General features: G+C 41.2%; 1 protein-coding gene across 2 annotated transcripts in view; it reads left to right on the top strand.

Annotated features, from left to right (window-relative positions):
* Positions 1-15,758, top strand: part of LOC119910391 (regulator of G-protein signaling 6-like) — a 48,095-nt gene extending 32,337 nt beyond the window's left edge. Inside the window, exons 3-17 of one of the 2 annotated variants that reach the window (XM_038728993.1) lie at positions 1,773-1,872; positions 2,641-2,691; positions 2,808-2,914; positions 4,203-4,254; positions 4,916-4,980; positions 6,595-6,671; positions 7,493-7,574; positions 7,951-8,025; positions 9,055-9,156; positions 9,300-9,472; positions 9,765-9,890; positions 10,866-11,052; positions 11,943-12,032; positions 13,278-13,337; positions 13,610-15,758. In XM_038728993.1, the coding sequence (XP_038584921.1) occupies positions 1,773-1,872; positions 2,641-2,691; positions 2,808-2,914; positions 4,203-4,254; positions 4,916-4,980; positions 6,595-6,671; positions 7,493-7,574; positions 7,951-8,025; positions 9,055-9,156; positions 9,300-9,472; positions 9,765-9,890; positions 10,866-11,052; positions 11,943-12,032; positions 13,278-13,337; positions 13,610-13,660 (1,398 nt within the window). In that variant the 3' untranslated portion in view covers positions 13,661-15,758. The remainder of the gene's footprint in view (positions 1-1,772; positions 1,873-2,640; positions 2,692-2,807; positions 2,915-4,202; positions 4,255-4,915; positions 4,981-6,594; positions 6,672-7,492; positions 7,575-7,950; positions 8,026-9,054; positions 9,157-9,299; positions 9,473-9,764; positions 9,891-10,865; positions 11,053-11,942; positions 12,033-13,277; positions 13,338-13,609) is intronic. The other variant, XM_038728994.1, reaches the window with a different exon arrangement.
* The last annotated feature ends 780 nt before the right edge of the window (positions 15,759-16,538 follow it).

Here is a 16,538-nt window from a genome sequence, read left to right as displayed (position 1 = left end):
CATATATTATGTCTTTGATGTAAAACACTTAAACAAAGGCTTGAAAACCTCCAATGGATGGCCAAAATAGTGGTCAAATCCAGCATACTCTATCTGTTAGCACATTAAAACCTCAGAATTGCATAAATGTAAATATTTATATACACATTGTTCACATTTGTCTTCTATCTGTCAGAACACATATAATGTATATACAAAATGTCTGAGTGACCAAGGATAATGGCAAATGTCTACAGCTACACTAGCAGCTCTGAGAGGCTGTAGCCTACTGATTTTTTTTTGTTAAATGCTAACGTCAGCATGCTAACATCCTCATGGTGACAATGCACACACATACTAATGTTTAGCATGTACAATGTGTGTTAGCATGCTAACATAGTAGCACTAAACACAATTTAGGCTACAGCTGAACCTGATGGGAATGTCATTAGTTTTGCATATATTTATTGTATAAACCAAAGTATTGAACGCATTCAAATTTTGACCTGACGCTGCTACATGGGGTCATGTCCTGAGGAGGACATGAATGTCTACCATATTTAATGGCAATCCATCCAATAGCTGTCGAGATATTTCAACATCGCCATTCCTACAGCTTTAGGCTTAAAACTGAAAACAAGTACAATGTCATAAGCATAAACAGTACACAACTTTATTCAGTGTTTTAGAGCCTGTCTGCCTGCTATAGTGGTGGGAGTTCACTCAGATATGCTGTGTTAAATGATGAATGAACAGTGGAGGAAGGAAGAAAGAGAGAAGAGGGAGAGAGGGACCAGCGGTATCCTGGAATGGCCCAACCTGGAGCACAGTGTAATGTAGTGTGTCCGTGATCAACTGTGAATTGGGTGGGATGAGGTGGCAACAGAAAAGACTTCTTTAAATTCGGAATGTGTAGAGCCCATGAGTTGAACCCTCTAAATTCACCTAATCAGCTTTGTCATACTGAAGCAGTGTGTGTGCTTGTGTGCATATACATATGTGTATGTGTGCGGGAAGCTGAGTGTGCTTACTTACCAGACAGATGCTTAGGGAGTCATAAAGAATTTAATAGCCTTCGCAGCGACCTTAGCAGCTACTGTATTGCAAATGGTTGGCTGCTGATAATACAGCCAAGGGTGCAAATCAGGATGTTTTTGATTGTAGATTGATTTCTGGTGAGAATCCATCATGCAACAGAGCACATCAATACAGGTTGTGAGGTGACCACATATGCTCATAAAGAATCTGTTCAGGGACCGATCTTTAAAAATAAATAACATGTTTCTGTATGTTTGCACATTTAGGACTCTATTTATAGATTTCTGTATGTGTGCCCAAACCCTGGAGTGACTGGATGTTTGTATGTGTGCTCTCCCTTGTGTAGTGTCTGATGGCGAGCTGTACCGTGCTGGGCCTAATTTTAGGCTGCTGATGTGTGATGTGTTTTGGCTCTGGCTGTGTCGGAGGTGTGATGTTTATCTCTTCCTCTGGGGAATAGCTGTGACAGCCCTTTTCAATTGACCAACGCGTGTTACAGAGGCCCTTCTTACAGCTAAATACTGTAAATCTCCCAAATGTGCCGCTACATTACCATAAAAATTTGTTCAGCAAACTATTAAACCTCTGACCCAAGTCTAATCTACTCTGGACGGCCGAGAATACAAAAGGGTCTTACATCAGATGTTTGTCTTTTCTATCACTGTGATGTCCACAAAATAGAACAAAAAATAACCCCAACTGTATTGTTTTTATATTTGAACCTTTAACACAATCTCTCTCTGGCCTCCCAACAGATTGAAGACATAGTTACGCGAATCCAAGATGAGAAGGCAGGCGGTGTGGCCATCCGGACTGTCAAAAGCTTCCTCTCCAAGATCCCCAGTGTAGTATCAGGTTAGGATTTGTGTGTGCACATGTGTGTGTGTACATGCTTGTTTACTGTACATGGCTGTGTGTGATTCGTCCTTGTGTGTTGCTTCCTTAAGGTTCTTGGCATGCAGCTGATAATTCTGTGTGCTGTGTTTGTGTGTGTGTGTGTGTGTGTGTGTGTGTGTATAGGGGTTTTGTTGTCTCACTCAGCGAGCGGACTTAGAGACAACCGACGAGTCAGAATCATTAAAGCAAATATGACCTTTTGGCCTCATTTAAATTTCTGCTACTACGTTTAGAGGCAAATAATGTCTTTGCCAGTAAGACTGCAGCCACTGAGGAAGCTGCCTGTGGTGTGAAACCACAGAAAAGCTGCTTTTCTCTTTTTCATTTCTGTCTGTGTCCCTCTGTGTGTATGCATGCACTGTACTCCTTCATGCGTTTGTGTATGAAATGAGTCACCAGTATTGGACGAGGAGGTTGCTCCCGCTCTCCCAGAGGTTGTTCTCTGAGTCACTCCTTCACATGGGTCCCCCAGGGCCGATGCTCTCACCATCTCTCTCAGCAGCCTCTGCCAAGCACAAAGTCTGCGCCAAATTTTGTGCTGTCCAGGAGCAAAGAGTGAGGAAGGACTTATGTTATATTTAGACACCTATTGCCTTGACCCACAGAGACAAATCACAAAGACTTCCCCAAAGCTCATTAGTGGTTGTGGATTGCACCTTTTGTCTAAACTATTGCAGATGAGAAACTGTGTGTCACTTCTGACTAATGTCCTTCTCTGAATACCAGGGGCGGAAATTGTTCAGTGGCTGATGAAAAACCTCTCCATTGAGGATCCAGGTATGCCTGCTGAGCAATCTGTCATTACTTGTAAGCACAAAAGAGCTCAATTGAAGAGAAAGGCAATTTTGAATCATGCCCCTCTCCCGTCTCTGTGCCTTCCCTCATGTCAACAGCTGAAGCCATCCACCTTGGGAGTCTGATCGCTGCCCATGGCTACATCTTCCCCATCTCTGACCACGTCCTGACACTTAAAGATGATGGAACCCTTTATCGCTTTCAGGTACATAAAGATATGTGTTAGGAGGCCTTTGAGTATAGAATAATAAGATGATGGTAGTATATCAGAGGGATAGTTTATTGTGTGATGCTAACGAGTGCAATCCTTGCTAAGCCTATTACTCATCACACCAAGGTCGATACTGTATATCCCTGCTGGACGCTGCATCAGAGCAGGAGGTGAGCCGCAGAACGGTGCCTTCAGGGAAGCCATGCAGCTTGTCAGAGGGATGTTTTTTTTCTCTGCTCCATCTGATCCAGCATGAACTTTGACAGGTCCCTTTGATGGCTCCGCAATGACTCATTTCTGTGACTATTAGCATCTTAATCCGGCTATGGGAAGCACTGGCCCTGGCGCACGCTGGCTCTGCACTTTTCACTGTCACCCGCCTGCTCCTCCCCCTCATCTAACTCCAAATGCATTTTTCTTCACCTCTATTGCTCAAGATTAAAAGCCATTATTGTGCCTGTGCAGGGAGGGCAGTATGTGTCACACTTGCTCATTCAGCGGGGGCTAAAAATATTCCCTCTGATGTCGTGATGCAACAGGCCCACGTCATCAGAACATCTAAAAAGAGTCCACCATGCATTTGAAATGTATTGGCTAGACCACATAGCTGCGCTGTAAGGATTAGTGACAGGCGGATGTTTGTTTGCTGGTCTATAAATAAATACTATTCTGGTAGAAGACCCAAATTTAATGACAACTGTCTTGTGTTGTTTGTCACAAATTTGCAGTTTTAAGCATGCAGTGAAGTCTTATAGATAATCTTTTGAGTTAAAATGACAATTATAATGCTGAATGACAGCATGTTAACCTTTCTGTTAATTTCCCTCAAACAAGCACATTCATCAGCGTCAGCCTTTTGCTCTTAGGCTAATAACCGTTATGAGTAATAGTGGAAATGATATATGTGTACCGCCAACTTCTAATTCTGCCTTCTTATTAAGAATGCATGATAGATGTGAGCGATCTATTATTAATGGACTTGGGAATGAACTTTGAATGTGTGATATAATTTGCAATAGACATTAAACTATGGATAGAGAGAATATAGCTACCATTGCTCCCCAGATAGTTATGTGCAGCACACGGACATCAATGATGATCATCAAAGAGCCGTCTTTTCATTTTGCGTGGAAGTGCAGTGGGAGCGTGGGTGGTGGGAGAAATGAGATTCCCACATTCATATTGTAGATTATTATTGTTTATCTAGAAAAGAATGTAATGCTGATTATATGAGTAAATAAACAAAATCTGTTTCTGTTCCATCCCCTTCTGTTTTCATCAGTCTCCATACTTCTGGCCTTCAAACTGTTGGGAGCCTGAGAACACAGACTATGGTGAGTCACATGCTGTCTCTCAGATTTTGCCTCTTTGTCCAAACCAGCAAAGTCTTGCTAATGCCTTCGGCTGTCTCTCTTCCTCCAGAGCTGAAACCCAACTCATACTGTTGATCTGTTGTTGACACTCACCGAGTATTGATCCACAGGGCCGTCCCTTGTAATGTATGTGGCCTTGAGAATCCTGCAGGACAAGATTAGCACGAACAAAATAAAAGGACAGTCACTCATATGAGCACATCTCCACATCTCTCTGCATGGCATTCACTCAAGGCTTGTTATTTCAGAAGACAACACATTGCCTGCCTGCTCCATTCATTAGTGTTGGTTCACACAGCTGAGACCTCAGTAAAAAAAAGAGAGCACCATCCATTGGAGATATTGCATTTTTATTTTGTAGTTAAAAAGCAGATAACCCATCTGACAAACTCTATTGCTCTCTCTTGCTTTTCAATTCAAAGCGGCTTTATTGGCATGGGAAACAGATGTTGCCAAAGCAAGTGTGAAATAAAAACAATGTACATCCACAGAAGAATTGTCATGTTGCTGTTAGAAACATATGTACATATACATGTAAGCTTAAAATAAAATAGGAAAACAATTTAGACTTGCAGTTAAAAAATGTCTTCATATCGCATTCTGTCTCTCTTTCCCCCTCCAGCCATTTACCTGTGCAAGCGCACCATGCAGAATAAGGCCAGGCTCGAGCTAGCTGACTATGAAGCTGTAAGTACACTAGTGGTTTAGCGATTGCCAGAAAGCTCCCAGTTCAATGATATCATAATATGATGACACTCTGAATTTCCTGTTTTCTTTCACAAAAGAGCTGAAACAGTGTCCTCTGGGGCCTTGAAATGCCAAGATCCATTCTTCCCAGCAAAAAGCCATTATCAAATTACAGACTTTTATATAAATCCATCAAAGGTCATTTTTCTTTTTCATGATAACCATTTGGCAGAATACAATGCAGTGATTCACTGGCTCCAAAATATATACAAAAGTATCTATAGGCCCACTTGGCGTCAGCAAATCGATACAGTCTCAAGAGGGGCATTACTGCAGTGCTGATCTCTTGCTGTTACACAATAGTGATGCACTGCACTTTAATATTCTAAATTACTCTGCAACTATTGTCCAGCAGACTTCCTTTCTCTCCTATTCAGGTCACTTTATGCCTCCAGGCCTCATTGCTCTCACTGTTAACATGCCTACTAGTTGGTACTGAGAATTTTTTGTCTCTTTGTAATGAGGTCATGTACTGTAAACTTGACAGATGCTTGTTTTGGTTGTGTGTCACAGTTTAGTATACAGCTTTCATATGTGTATGGAGTTTATTATGGAGCTTTAAAGAGCTTGTAAAGCAAAATGTATCATGCAATGTTGCACTCAATGTGCTCATGGTTTTGTGGAATGAGTTGTGACCATTGTTGGTAACCATCCCCTGCTGGCCTCCAACATTACAGATGATAAAAATAGAACATGCAGAATTTTAGCCACATAAAACGAATTACTTTATAATTTCGAAAGTCCATATTGTTCCTGGTAACAGGCAAATATTTAGGGAATATTTATGTTGGAAGTTGCATTTGTTGGCCTTCTTGCCAAGAGTTAGATGAGAAGATTGATACCACTCTCACGTCTGCCATGCTAAGCTAACTGGCTACAGCCAACAGCTGGTTAGCTGAACTTAGCACAAAGACTGTAAACAAGGAAAATGCTAGCCTGGCTTTGTCCAAAGCTAACAAAATATGCATAGCAGCAGCTTTAAAGCTCACTAATTAACATGTAGTATCTTGTTAGTTTAATATATACAAAATAAGGGTCAAGACTTCAGGACGTTACTGGGCCTTACCAAAAAATTGTCTGGCACATAAGCCTTACTAAAACCACAATGTGTATTTTTTACTCTTTATTTTAGGTACGGATTAAAGAAATGCCATACAACATAGTGAGCTTTAGAGGCACAGGCAAATTTTGTTAACTTTCCCCATGTTTCCAGTCTTTATGCTAAGCTAAGCTAACTGGCTTTTTGTGCTAGCTTTATTTAACTCTCCCAAAATGTCAAATTATTCCTTTAAGAATACAGTGATTAGTTACAGTTGTTACACTGATTTAATAAATAATAGTGTGTACAAAAACAGAGGCTATACATGAAACTCCAAATTCTGTGTGGTAGCAGCAGTTCAGTAACTTGTTGAGGACACATTGGTGAGAGGTCGTCTCATCTCAGCAGCGGTAATCCAAAGTTATGGCACTCCATCACAGTGAATGAATAATGTAATCATCCAACGGCCTTGAATTCAAATAACCGTCTCCCCTTCGCCTGATTGGTTCCTCCAGGAGAACCTCGCCCGGCTGCAGAGGGCTTTCGCCAGGAAGTGGGAGTTTATCTTCATGCAAGCTGAGGCTCAAGTCAAGTGAGTATGTGCGTACACGTGAGTCAGAACATGACACCTATTGATGAAAGTGTCGTTCTAACATGACACACTTACAGTAGGAGAGCTGCAGGGATAGTGAGATGTTGATGAAATCAGGTTTATACATTCATACTTTCCCCCAAGGAAGAGAAAATGCTTCAGCATGCAGTGTCAGTTGGGTGTGGAGCCAATGCTTTTCTCATTAACAATGCTCTGTTTTTAAGCCCTGCTTTGACTGGAGGGTGACATGCATTAAATACAGCAAGTATTCCCCTATGGAATGAAACACACAATTCTCCCTAACCTCTATGTCTTAGTAAGATCTCCATCTGGTGGCTTGCATGTGTAAGCACACCACTAATATCTCAAAAGCACAGCACTGATGTGAAATCAGTGGGATTTGTCTTTTGTCTGTAAAAATCTTAAAAGTCGTGCTGTTGTTGGTTGCTGTTTTGTACAAGTGTTGGTGATGTGGAAAGTCTTCTTACATCTGGGGAGTAAACAATAGCTAACAAGGGCCGATGAGTAAATGTCAGTTATGTAAGAACTTGGCCCCACCAGCGGCAAAACCAGACATCGCTTAGTGAGGCAAGCAGACAGGTTAAGACCCACACTCTTCAGCATTTTGCTCTCCAGTCTGGCTTGTCAGTGGTATTAACATGTACGTGTGCCTGTGTGTGTGTGTGTGTGTGTGTGTGTGTGTGTGTGTGTGTGTGTTTGTGAGAGTGTATAAGTTAATTCTGGGTTAATTTATCGTGTTTGATCAGATATTTCCAAGGTGTGCGCTCTGTATCTGAGTGGCCTGTTTCCACTGTCCACAGGATCGACAGGAAGAAAGACAAGGCAGAGAGGAAGATCCTGGACAGCCAGGAGAGGGCATTCTGGGACGTCCATCGTCCAGTGGTGAGTTAGGACTAAAGTCGTGTAAAAATGAAAAGGAAAGGATGCATTAAGTAAGGAAATTATGCAGTGTAAGCATGGCAATGAACAAAGAAGAAAGAAAGAAAACAACTGTTATGTAGGTAGACAATTTTAGCACTTAAAGCCTGAAAACAGCAGATTCAGCTCCACACTGCTGAAAGCCATGTTTTGTTGTTGAGGGCAGAATCAGATTTGGTGCCAGTCTCTTTGCATACGAGCCTTTTGTGAGCATGGCATTGCTGAATAAAGAAAACAGCACTGTATTGTGCGAGGACGAGGACAGGCGCAGACTATACATGCTGGAGAAACACTGTTATCTGACCCAGAAACACACTCTGTCTCCTGCCGCCTCCCACAGCCAGGCTGTGTCAACACCACAGAGATGGACATCCGCAAGTGCCGAAGAGAGAAGAACCCACACAGGGTAAAAAAGGTGAGGAGAGAAGACAAAGCTGGTGTGATACATGACAGTTTAGCTTTCTAAACATTAATATTATCATCTCAGCACTGGTTTTTAATTTATCACAAGACCGTCCCACAAAGGGCCATAGCCATTAACCCAACTCTCCAGTCCTGAAGATTTTTTTGACTAGCCATTTTCTGTACAGTTTTATCTCCTTAAATGTTTTGAGCCTTTTCCACAGTGCCAGGTTATAATTCTGGTGGGTAGAATTACAAAACCCCTTACTTTCCAGTATTCCCTACTTTTACACAGTAAATGAAATATTTTAATTAAACGTTTGTTTGTTTGTTTTCTCACAAAAAATCCAAAATACTAAAAATATAAATGCATTTTTTTAGTTATTGAAATATTTTTATAAAATTCTTAATTCTTGTAAAATATTTGAATAATAAAGTTTCTGTTGCTATTTTTAATACTAAATGATCAGTATATTTTTTGCTTAGTCATAAAAAAATATTTTTCTAAAATCTAATTTTAATAAAACATTTGAATACATCAAATATAAATTAAAATAATCTGTATACATATTTGGATTAGTTTATAGTTTTTAGTAAATATTTGTATACAGCAAATATGTCATTTTTGTGAAAAGTTTTTAAATAGCACATTTATGTTGACTATCTAAATGTATATATTGCTTAGTTATAAAAATAATTAAAAAATATATAAAATGACAATTTCTGTATATACATTTTTTGTTTAGTTATAAAGTGTATAACTATTTACAAAGGTTACAAATTTTGTTTTATCTGAATACTATCTATATATATTTAAAAATATATATATATAAACCTAAATCTAAACTCCTCTTCAGGTCAATAAAACCCCAAATTCTCAAACACAGTACTGAGACCTTGGTATCTTCATTTGTGCTACTGGTCCCACAACTGTTACCTGACATTTTTCAAACTGCTCTATAGGTCTGTCATGGTTTTTCAAAACCCACTGGCATCAAAAACAAAACAAGGTTGACTACGTCTCCCCTTTTGCCTTCTCTAGTCGGTCTATGGGGTACCAGATGACGGCCAGAGCCAGCCGAGTCCCATCCACATCAGCTCCCAGCCGACCAGGAAGCCCACAAAAGAGGACGTGCAGAAGGAGGTAACTCACAGTGTGACAGTCTTCTCCACAGGTTGTTAGCACCAGTCTGCCTCAGCCATCCATCATAACGCCAGTCGGGGACACAGACTGATGGGCTATTTCCTTATTTAGCTTCCTCATTACTCTCTCTTCCTCTCCATCAGATTACCTTCTTGAATGTCCAGCTGGACAGACACTGCATGAAGGTTTCCAAAGTGGCCGACAGTCTGATGAGCTACGCGGAGCAGTTCATGGAATATGACCCCTTTGTGTCTGCCACAGAGCCCTCCAACCCTTGGCTCAGCGACGACTCTTCCTTCTGGGACTTGGAGGCAAGGTGAGGCTGGAGGGGCCATGTAGGGATGCGGACTGAGAGTTCACCAGGGGCTCATAATGCTTTAAACCAACGCTGAGGTCAGGTGGAGCGTAAAGGTCTCGGTGCTGATTAACTTTTGTTGTCCAGAATTAGGAGGGATCTGTCTGTTTGTATCTTGTAACTAATGCTGGCATTCCCAAAGGTTGACTATGTTCTGACCCTCAGGGGAAATGACTTGTAAACAATGAACCACTCGTTTCTATTCTATCCTATTATATTCTATCCTTTTCTAATCTGTTTTTATTGTGAGCAGTCGTGACCCCAGCCAGCAGCGTGTGAAGAAATGGGGCTTCTCTCTGGAGGAGGCACTGAAAGATCCTGCAGGACGAGACCAGTTCCTGAAGTTTCTGGAGTCAGAGTTCAGCTCAGAGAACCTGCGGTGAGGCTTTCATTGTACCTCATGCCTTTCTTAAAGTGGCTATAGTCAATATTTTTATAATGAACTGAGTGGAGTGGTGGAGGCCAAAAACAGAGCTAAAATAGAGTGAATATTGGACTTAAATTCATCAGGTGGCCATAAATATTATAATTCCAAATGAATGCAAATGCTGTTCCGTATCTGTTGAATGTGTAAATGAGCAAATGTTTGCTAACAGGTTTGCAACATAAACTTCAAAGGTGAGAATATGTCGGTGTTGTGTTTTACAGCTTTCCATAGCCCCAAAACCTTCGTTATTTTGGGTTCAAGTACTTTTCTGTCCCTCTACAGTATGGAATGGTTTGTGGGATATTTTAGCATGATAATGCAGTTGCTGCAGATATTATAACCAAACAAAAATAGAACAAAGTTGATGATCAATCTAGATTATAACATCTTTCTGCAGTGGCCAAAAGTAAATCATGTACAGTTTTGAAATACTTGTACTTTACTTGAGTATTTCCATTTTATGCTACTCTTGACTTCTACTCCACTACATTTCACACGGAAATAATGTACTCGACAGTTATGTAACAAATCAAGCATAGCGTTATACGCTAGAGCCCGCCTGCCCTTGCTGCTTCCTCTGCAAGCAGCTAGTAACCTGCAGGGTATACTCTCTCTCAAAAAAGAGCCATACCACAAAACACAACTTACTGTGGCGCAAATATCAGTTTCTTTGATGAAAGTTGTCCTGACTGAACTATTGTTACTTTTCTGATTACAATTTTAGATGTAAAACTTATGATCATGTTGTAACTGCTGTTTTTACCCCAAAAAATAAGTAGAAATTCACAAGTACGTTTACATATTGTAGAAATATTCCTAGTTCATCTCTATAAGAATGAATTTAACAAAACAGGCAGCTCAACTGTCAATGTTTACACTGTATGTTATAGTTTTGTGATGTTTTAATTAGATATGATGCTGTTGTAGGTTCTGGTTAGCAGTGCAAGACCTGAAGCGGCGGCCGCTTCAGGAAGTGCCCTCCAGGGCGCAGGAGATCTGGCAGGAGTTTCTGGCTGAGGGAGCACCAAGCTCCATCAACCTGGACTCTCACAGCTACGAGCGCACCAGCCAGAATCTCAAAGACCCCGGACGATACAGCTACGAGGATGCTCAGGTGGACAGTGCTGTTTGTTCCTCATGGATGAGTTCATGTGACTATACATGTTCACGCACGCATGAACACACGCTCGCACAAGTCTGAATGAACACCAGACACATGCAGTCCCGAGACACCTGCGCCTGTATACATCAGTACAGCCAATACCTCTATAGTGCTACATAGAAAGGGATTTAGTGGGAAATAAAAGGTAACCTTCAGACAGAAAGCAGTGACAAAATAATTCATGTATATTTTTTTTCATTAAAACACCTCCTTTGTACCTCATTTTAATTTATATAACTGTATATATAACTTTATTTAACCTTAAAAGCATATATAGGCTCTATTTTTAAGGTAATTTAACTGAATTCAGATGGAATTGCCCTCCACTACATCCCTGTTTACAACACACACACACACACACACACACACACACACACACACACACACACACACACACTACAGCCATTTATTTCCTCTCCCATCCACTTGTCCACAGAAATACTGAACCCTTCCACCCCACTCATGTTACACAAGTGATTGAATGAGAGGGCAGGGAGGAACAGAAAGAGAGAGGAGCGAAGAAGAATGACGGAGTGTGTTTGTGCCAGGGCCTAATGAGGCGAGTAATGCCATGAATAGGTTGTTCGGTCAGTTTACTGTGGATTCCTCTGGTTCAAAGTGGGTTGGCGATGTGTGACGTGGAACGCCTCTCACTGGCAGGACATTACTCAGCTCTGTCTCACAGGACTCCGGCGTTCATGTCGGCACGCTGAGTTTGCATCGCCACCTCCTCATAGCATTACCATAATCAGACCTCCTTTGTTTGTTGTCTTTATTTTTCCTTTTCAGTCCACGTTCTCACCCAGCCAACACACACTCATCAGTTTTTCTTTCTGTTGCAGGAGCACATATTCAAGCTAATGAAAAGTGACAGCTATGCACGCTTTTTGCGATCCAACATCTACCAAGACCTCCTGTTAGCCAGAAAGAAGGTGAGCTGCACTAAATGACCCCTATCTCACTTCTTCTTTTTACAAGCATTTGTTACTCTTATTGCATTTCTCATATTGTTTTCTTTTTTTTATGATTTTAAAGACATCCCAGGTTCTACTGTATATCTATATGGTCAGGAATTTGGTATTTAGACTGCATTATACTCCATTTTGGAGGCAAATATTGTACTTTTCACTCCATTGCATTTATTAATCAGTTACTTTGCAGATACAAAATATAATCAGCTATGAGAAAGAGTGTTGTACTAGTATAGATAAAGCTACCTGACAGTATATATGAAGTAGCTCAAATTAGCCTCAACTTTACTTGCTGCAACTTTAGTGTTGCTTACACATTAATGTATCAATAATTATAATGCAATACTTTTATATATATTATTCTGAAATGGGCCATTCTGCATAATGACTACTTTTACCTTTGGTACTTGGTTCTTCTGTACTTTTGAAATTTTGAAAGAATGACTAGAATAACAGAGTATTTCTACACTGTGGTATTGCTGCTTCTGCTTCTGCCAACACTAGTTAGTGAGGTTTTATAACATGGGGAAAGCAACTCAAAACAGCTCAACATGTAGGACTTGTGCTTTAAGGTAATCCGATAACACTTACATGCTACATGCTGGTGGATCATGTTAAAGTCATTTGGCAGCTCTTAACAAGGTCTGGTGATAAGCAATTAGAGGCTGCCATGGGATGCTAATAGAGCCCCCAAAAGGCATAACAACTGTGCTGAAGACGCAGGTGCAGGGAAACTGCTAAATTATGTAAAATGTCAAGTGAACAGTCTCGAAAAACATGACATCATATGCCAAACATGGACAAACTGCTGTGTGAAAGAGGAACAACAGTCATGCTGTCGATAGAGATTACCAGCATAGATATGACAGAAAGTATATAAGTGTTTATAAGTGTAATTTTTAAGACTTGCGCAGCTGAACAGTCATTTAGCTGTTACTGTGTAATATGGAGCTTTCCAGGAAATCACAGCTGCCTCTGTTCATGCTAGCCTTTCTGCCCTTTCCCGTTTGGACACTGCTCCTTCTGCTGGCCTACTGACCCCACGCCATTGCCTAAAAATGCAACTCCCACATTGTCCCCGGCCCTCATTTTTGCAATGCTTGACCCCCTTTTCCCCCTCACTAACTACCCCACCCCCCACCCCCGACCCGCGTCAACACCCGTACCTGACCCAAACACTCACCCTGCTTCCCCCTCCCAAAACAGCAGCCAGCAGACACTGAACAGGGCCGCCGCACCTCCTTGGAGAAGTTCACCCGCAGTGTGGTAAGTCATTTGGAGCTGGGGCTGTTCATATCACAAACCACACTGGCTGGCTCACTATCTTTGCAATTATAACCATATTTCACTCAGTTATGGCTCTTAATACATGTACTAGGATGTGTATTTGTGAATAAGATAACATGCTAGTCACATGAATGGTTGCAACCAAGCATTTTAGATTAAAAAGAGCACCTTGTTGGTAGAGATGTGTGATTTATAAAGTATTTTCAGCATCTCAGTCTAGAAATGTGTTTTCGTTTTAATTGACCTTCTAGGGCAAGTCATTGACGGGAAAGCGGCTGACAGGCCTGATGCAGTCATCCTGACACAGCCTGTCCTGGAGGGGCACTGCCGGACCCTGTTGGAGGGGTGACCGCCACACGGGGGCCGGGGCAGGGGGACAGACAGTGGAGTTGGGTTGGACAGGGCTGCTGTGGAGGCTCTCAGACACTGCTCCGAGGACTGCTGCCATACTGGTAGTGCAGCACTGGGCCTGCTGGTGTGAACGACCCAAACAGAACTACTGAGGAAAAGACAATTCTGACAAGGGGAACCTCAACCAACACAACACATGGCATGCAGCATACAGTACAAGCACATTCAGAGTAGGGCTGCCCTCTTTTCAACACTTTGTTTTTATAGATGTGTCCATTTTGTTTTATAGACGTGTCCATTGGATAGTTAAACATATATCAGTTATTATAACAAAATTATTTGAGAAAAAATATATTTTCTGCAATATTTGCAATGAACTGATTGGTTTAGCATTGGTTAACAGCTGGGGCCAGTCAAATTTGCTGAAAAAGGTCAAAGAGGCACATCAACACAGACACAAATCTACAATCTTTTTTGCATATGTCTCTGTACTCACAAGGCAGTTAGCAATAAATAAAGTGTGAGACCACTTTTTTTTGAAATATATCCAACCTCTTTTTATATCCATTTCTATTATATCTGTTCCTTATAAAGCACATGACATGTCAGTTAAATAGTTTTGGCACTAGTCAAAAATACAAAGTTGCCCCCCCCCACCCTACCCCACATAGGTGACCTTGAATAACAATGTTTCCATGCTTCATTACATTCCAAAATCTGGCATAAGGGCTTAATGTAGCATTCACACTGCACCGTTGCACGTGTCATCCAAATGTCTTTGCTGAGGATTAATTTCATTTCCACAACAGTGCTTTGTAATGGGGTGAATTTAATCCAGTTGGCAAATTGGTTCACTGCTTTCACAACTTCCAGGCTTCAAGTTCCAAAATGTTCAGGCTGCACAGTCAAATTAGTAAATTCCAAAAGTCTGTGAATAACTGGAAAGCATCAATACAAACATGGCACATATGGCTGTTTACTCAGAGTTCTAGTGTGCATATAGCATCCACTTGCTTTCTGGGCTCCTACTATAGTGTAGTTTTTAAATTTTCCAGTGCCACAGGTCCATCTAGTGGTGGTTAAACCACAGGACCAGCAACAGAGTGTTAAAAGACTGTGTTAAACTGTGTTCGCATCATTTCGAAGGACATGATGTCAAAACTAGTTGTTCTCCGATCGTGGAGATATTTCAAGGTCTGCAGCCCAATATGGGATCATTTATGTTTTGTTTCTTTTTTAATGCATGAATATATCATCTTTTGTTTTCTCAAAGCAATGAAACCTGCCCTCTTTTGTTTGGCAAAATGTATGCCGTGACTCCCCACCTTATAATCTTCATGTGTTTTAATGACTATGGGGAAAATGGTGCATGTTATGTGACCATAATGGAGTTTTAACTTCTGGGACAGATGGTTTGACTCTCCAAAGACGGCGCACAGATGGGGAAAAGCCCTGAACTGCAGCAGCAAAACTCAGTGAACGGACATCAAAGCCCTGACATGCAACTGGGAACAATATTTGTCATGGCTGCCGCACACTGAACATGGAGGCCTCTGTGCTCCACTGTGGCTTCGAACTCTTCTGGAAACAGAAAGTGCTTGGACTGAGGAGATTTGTCTCAGCTCCCCATGAGGCCAGTGACTGCTACATTGACAGACTGCTGAATGAGTCATCGTCCATTATTTTCTATTACAGTCATTGCAATGCACTGTACAGGTCATATTAATAATTATCATTATTATCATAAACCAATAACCTCTTGATTATAAGGTAGAGAGAGATGCTTAACTCGAGTCGATGTACCAAATGTTATTCTCAGCACAAACTATGACACTATGTACAGGGTGCATTGTAGATGTAAATTGGCTAAATTCCATTATCCAAAAGCACACTTTATTATTATATGGGCACATTACTATGCATGTAACATATTCAGGGCGTTGTGTGCTTTTAGTTTCTCAATCAGTAAGATAACTACTGGCACTCCAAAACACTCAAGCACCTGCTATCTACTCATGGGTACCAAATAATAAAAACTCTGGACCTGTCTGCTCTGTGCCACTCTTTTGTCGTGTTTGCTGTTCTGCGTGAGAGAAGAAGTCCAGTGTGCGTCCTCTTTCTGTTTCGGCTGAGATCTGATGCCTTTGTCAGGTGCTGATGCAAACTGGCGCTGACCGTTTTCAGGTGTATTACAATACAAGGCGGCAGGTATATTACCATATGTGCTAATGTAAATCACAAAACACTTTCCTGTTTTTAGTCACACTTTTCTGTGTTCACTACCACACACTCGTAATGCCTGGTAGTATAGTAGCACTCATCATCGGTAGTAGCATTTATCTGCTTGCATAAAACAGGGCTCTATGTTCCCCAGGTCAATATCTATTTAATAAGACACATTAAGGAGACCTTTCAAAGGGTTTTATGTTCTCAGCAATGCCTTTTGGTCTAGGTCAAATGTTAAATGTACGCTTTCCTGGGTCAATAATTTAAAATCACCCACGTACAGCTTAAAGCCTCCTTGAAACTACACCCTGAAATTTTCTTGACTTTAGACGTCGATAGCTCCGAAGTAACTTAACAGATTTTTATGTCCATCTCCCTTTGTTCTTTTGCAACTACAAAGATAGGACGATATTTTCCATTGTACTGTATTGTATCCCCCTGCGACCCTGTACGCAGGATAAGCAGTTGATGATGGATGGATGTATTATATCCAGAGACACACATGCTGGGAAAATAGGAAGCTGGGAACATAGGACCCAACCAGCCTATGGAGCTTTAGGAGGTGGTCCATGGTAGCAGCTCTGTGAGGCTGTCTGTATGAGC

Source organism: Micropterus salmoides, unplaced genomic scaffold (assembly GCF_014851395.1).
Source record: "Micropterus salmoides isolate LMB-PRFRI ecotype aquatic unplaced genomic scaffold, ASM1485139v1 Ms_hic_scaffold_19, whole genome shotgun sequence".
Classification (NCBI taxonomy): domain Eukaryota; kingdom Metazoa; phylum Chordata; class Actinopteri; order Centrarchiformes; family Centrarchidae; genus Micropterus; species Micropterus salmoides.
The sequence above is the reverse complement of the archived record's forward strand: the minus strand, read 5'-3'. Positions and strand labels throughout refer to the sequence as shown.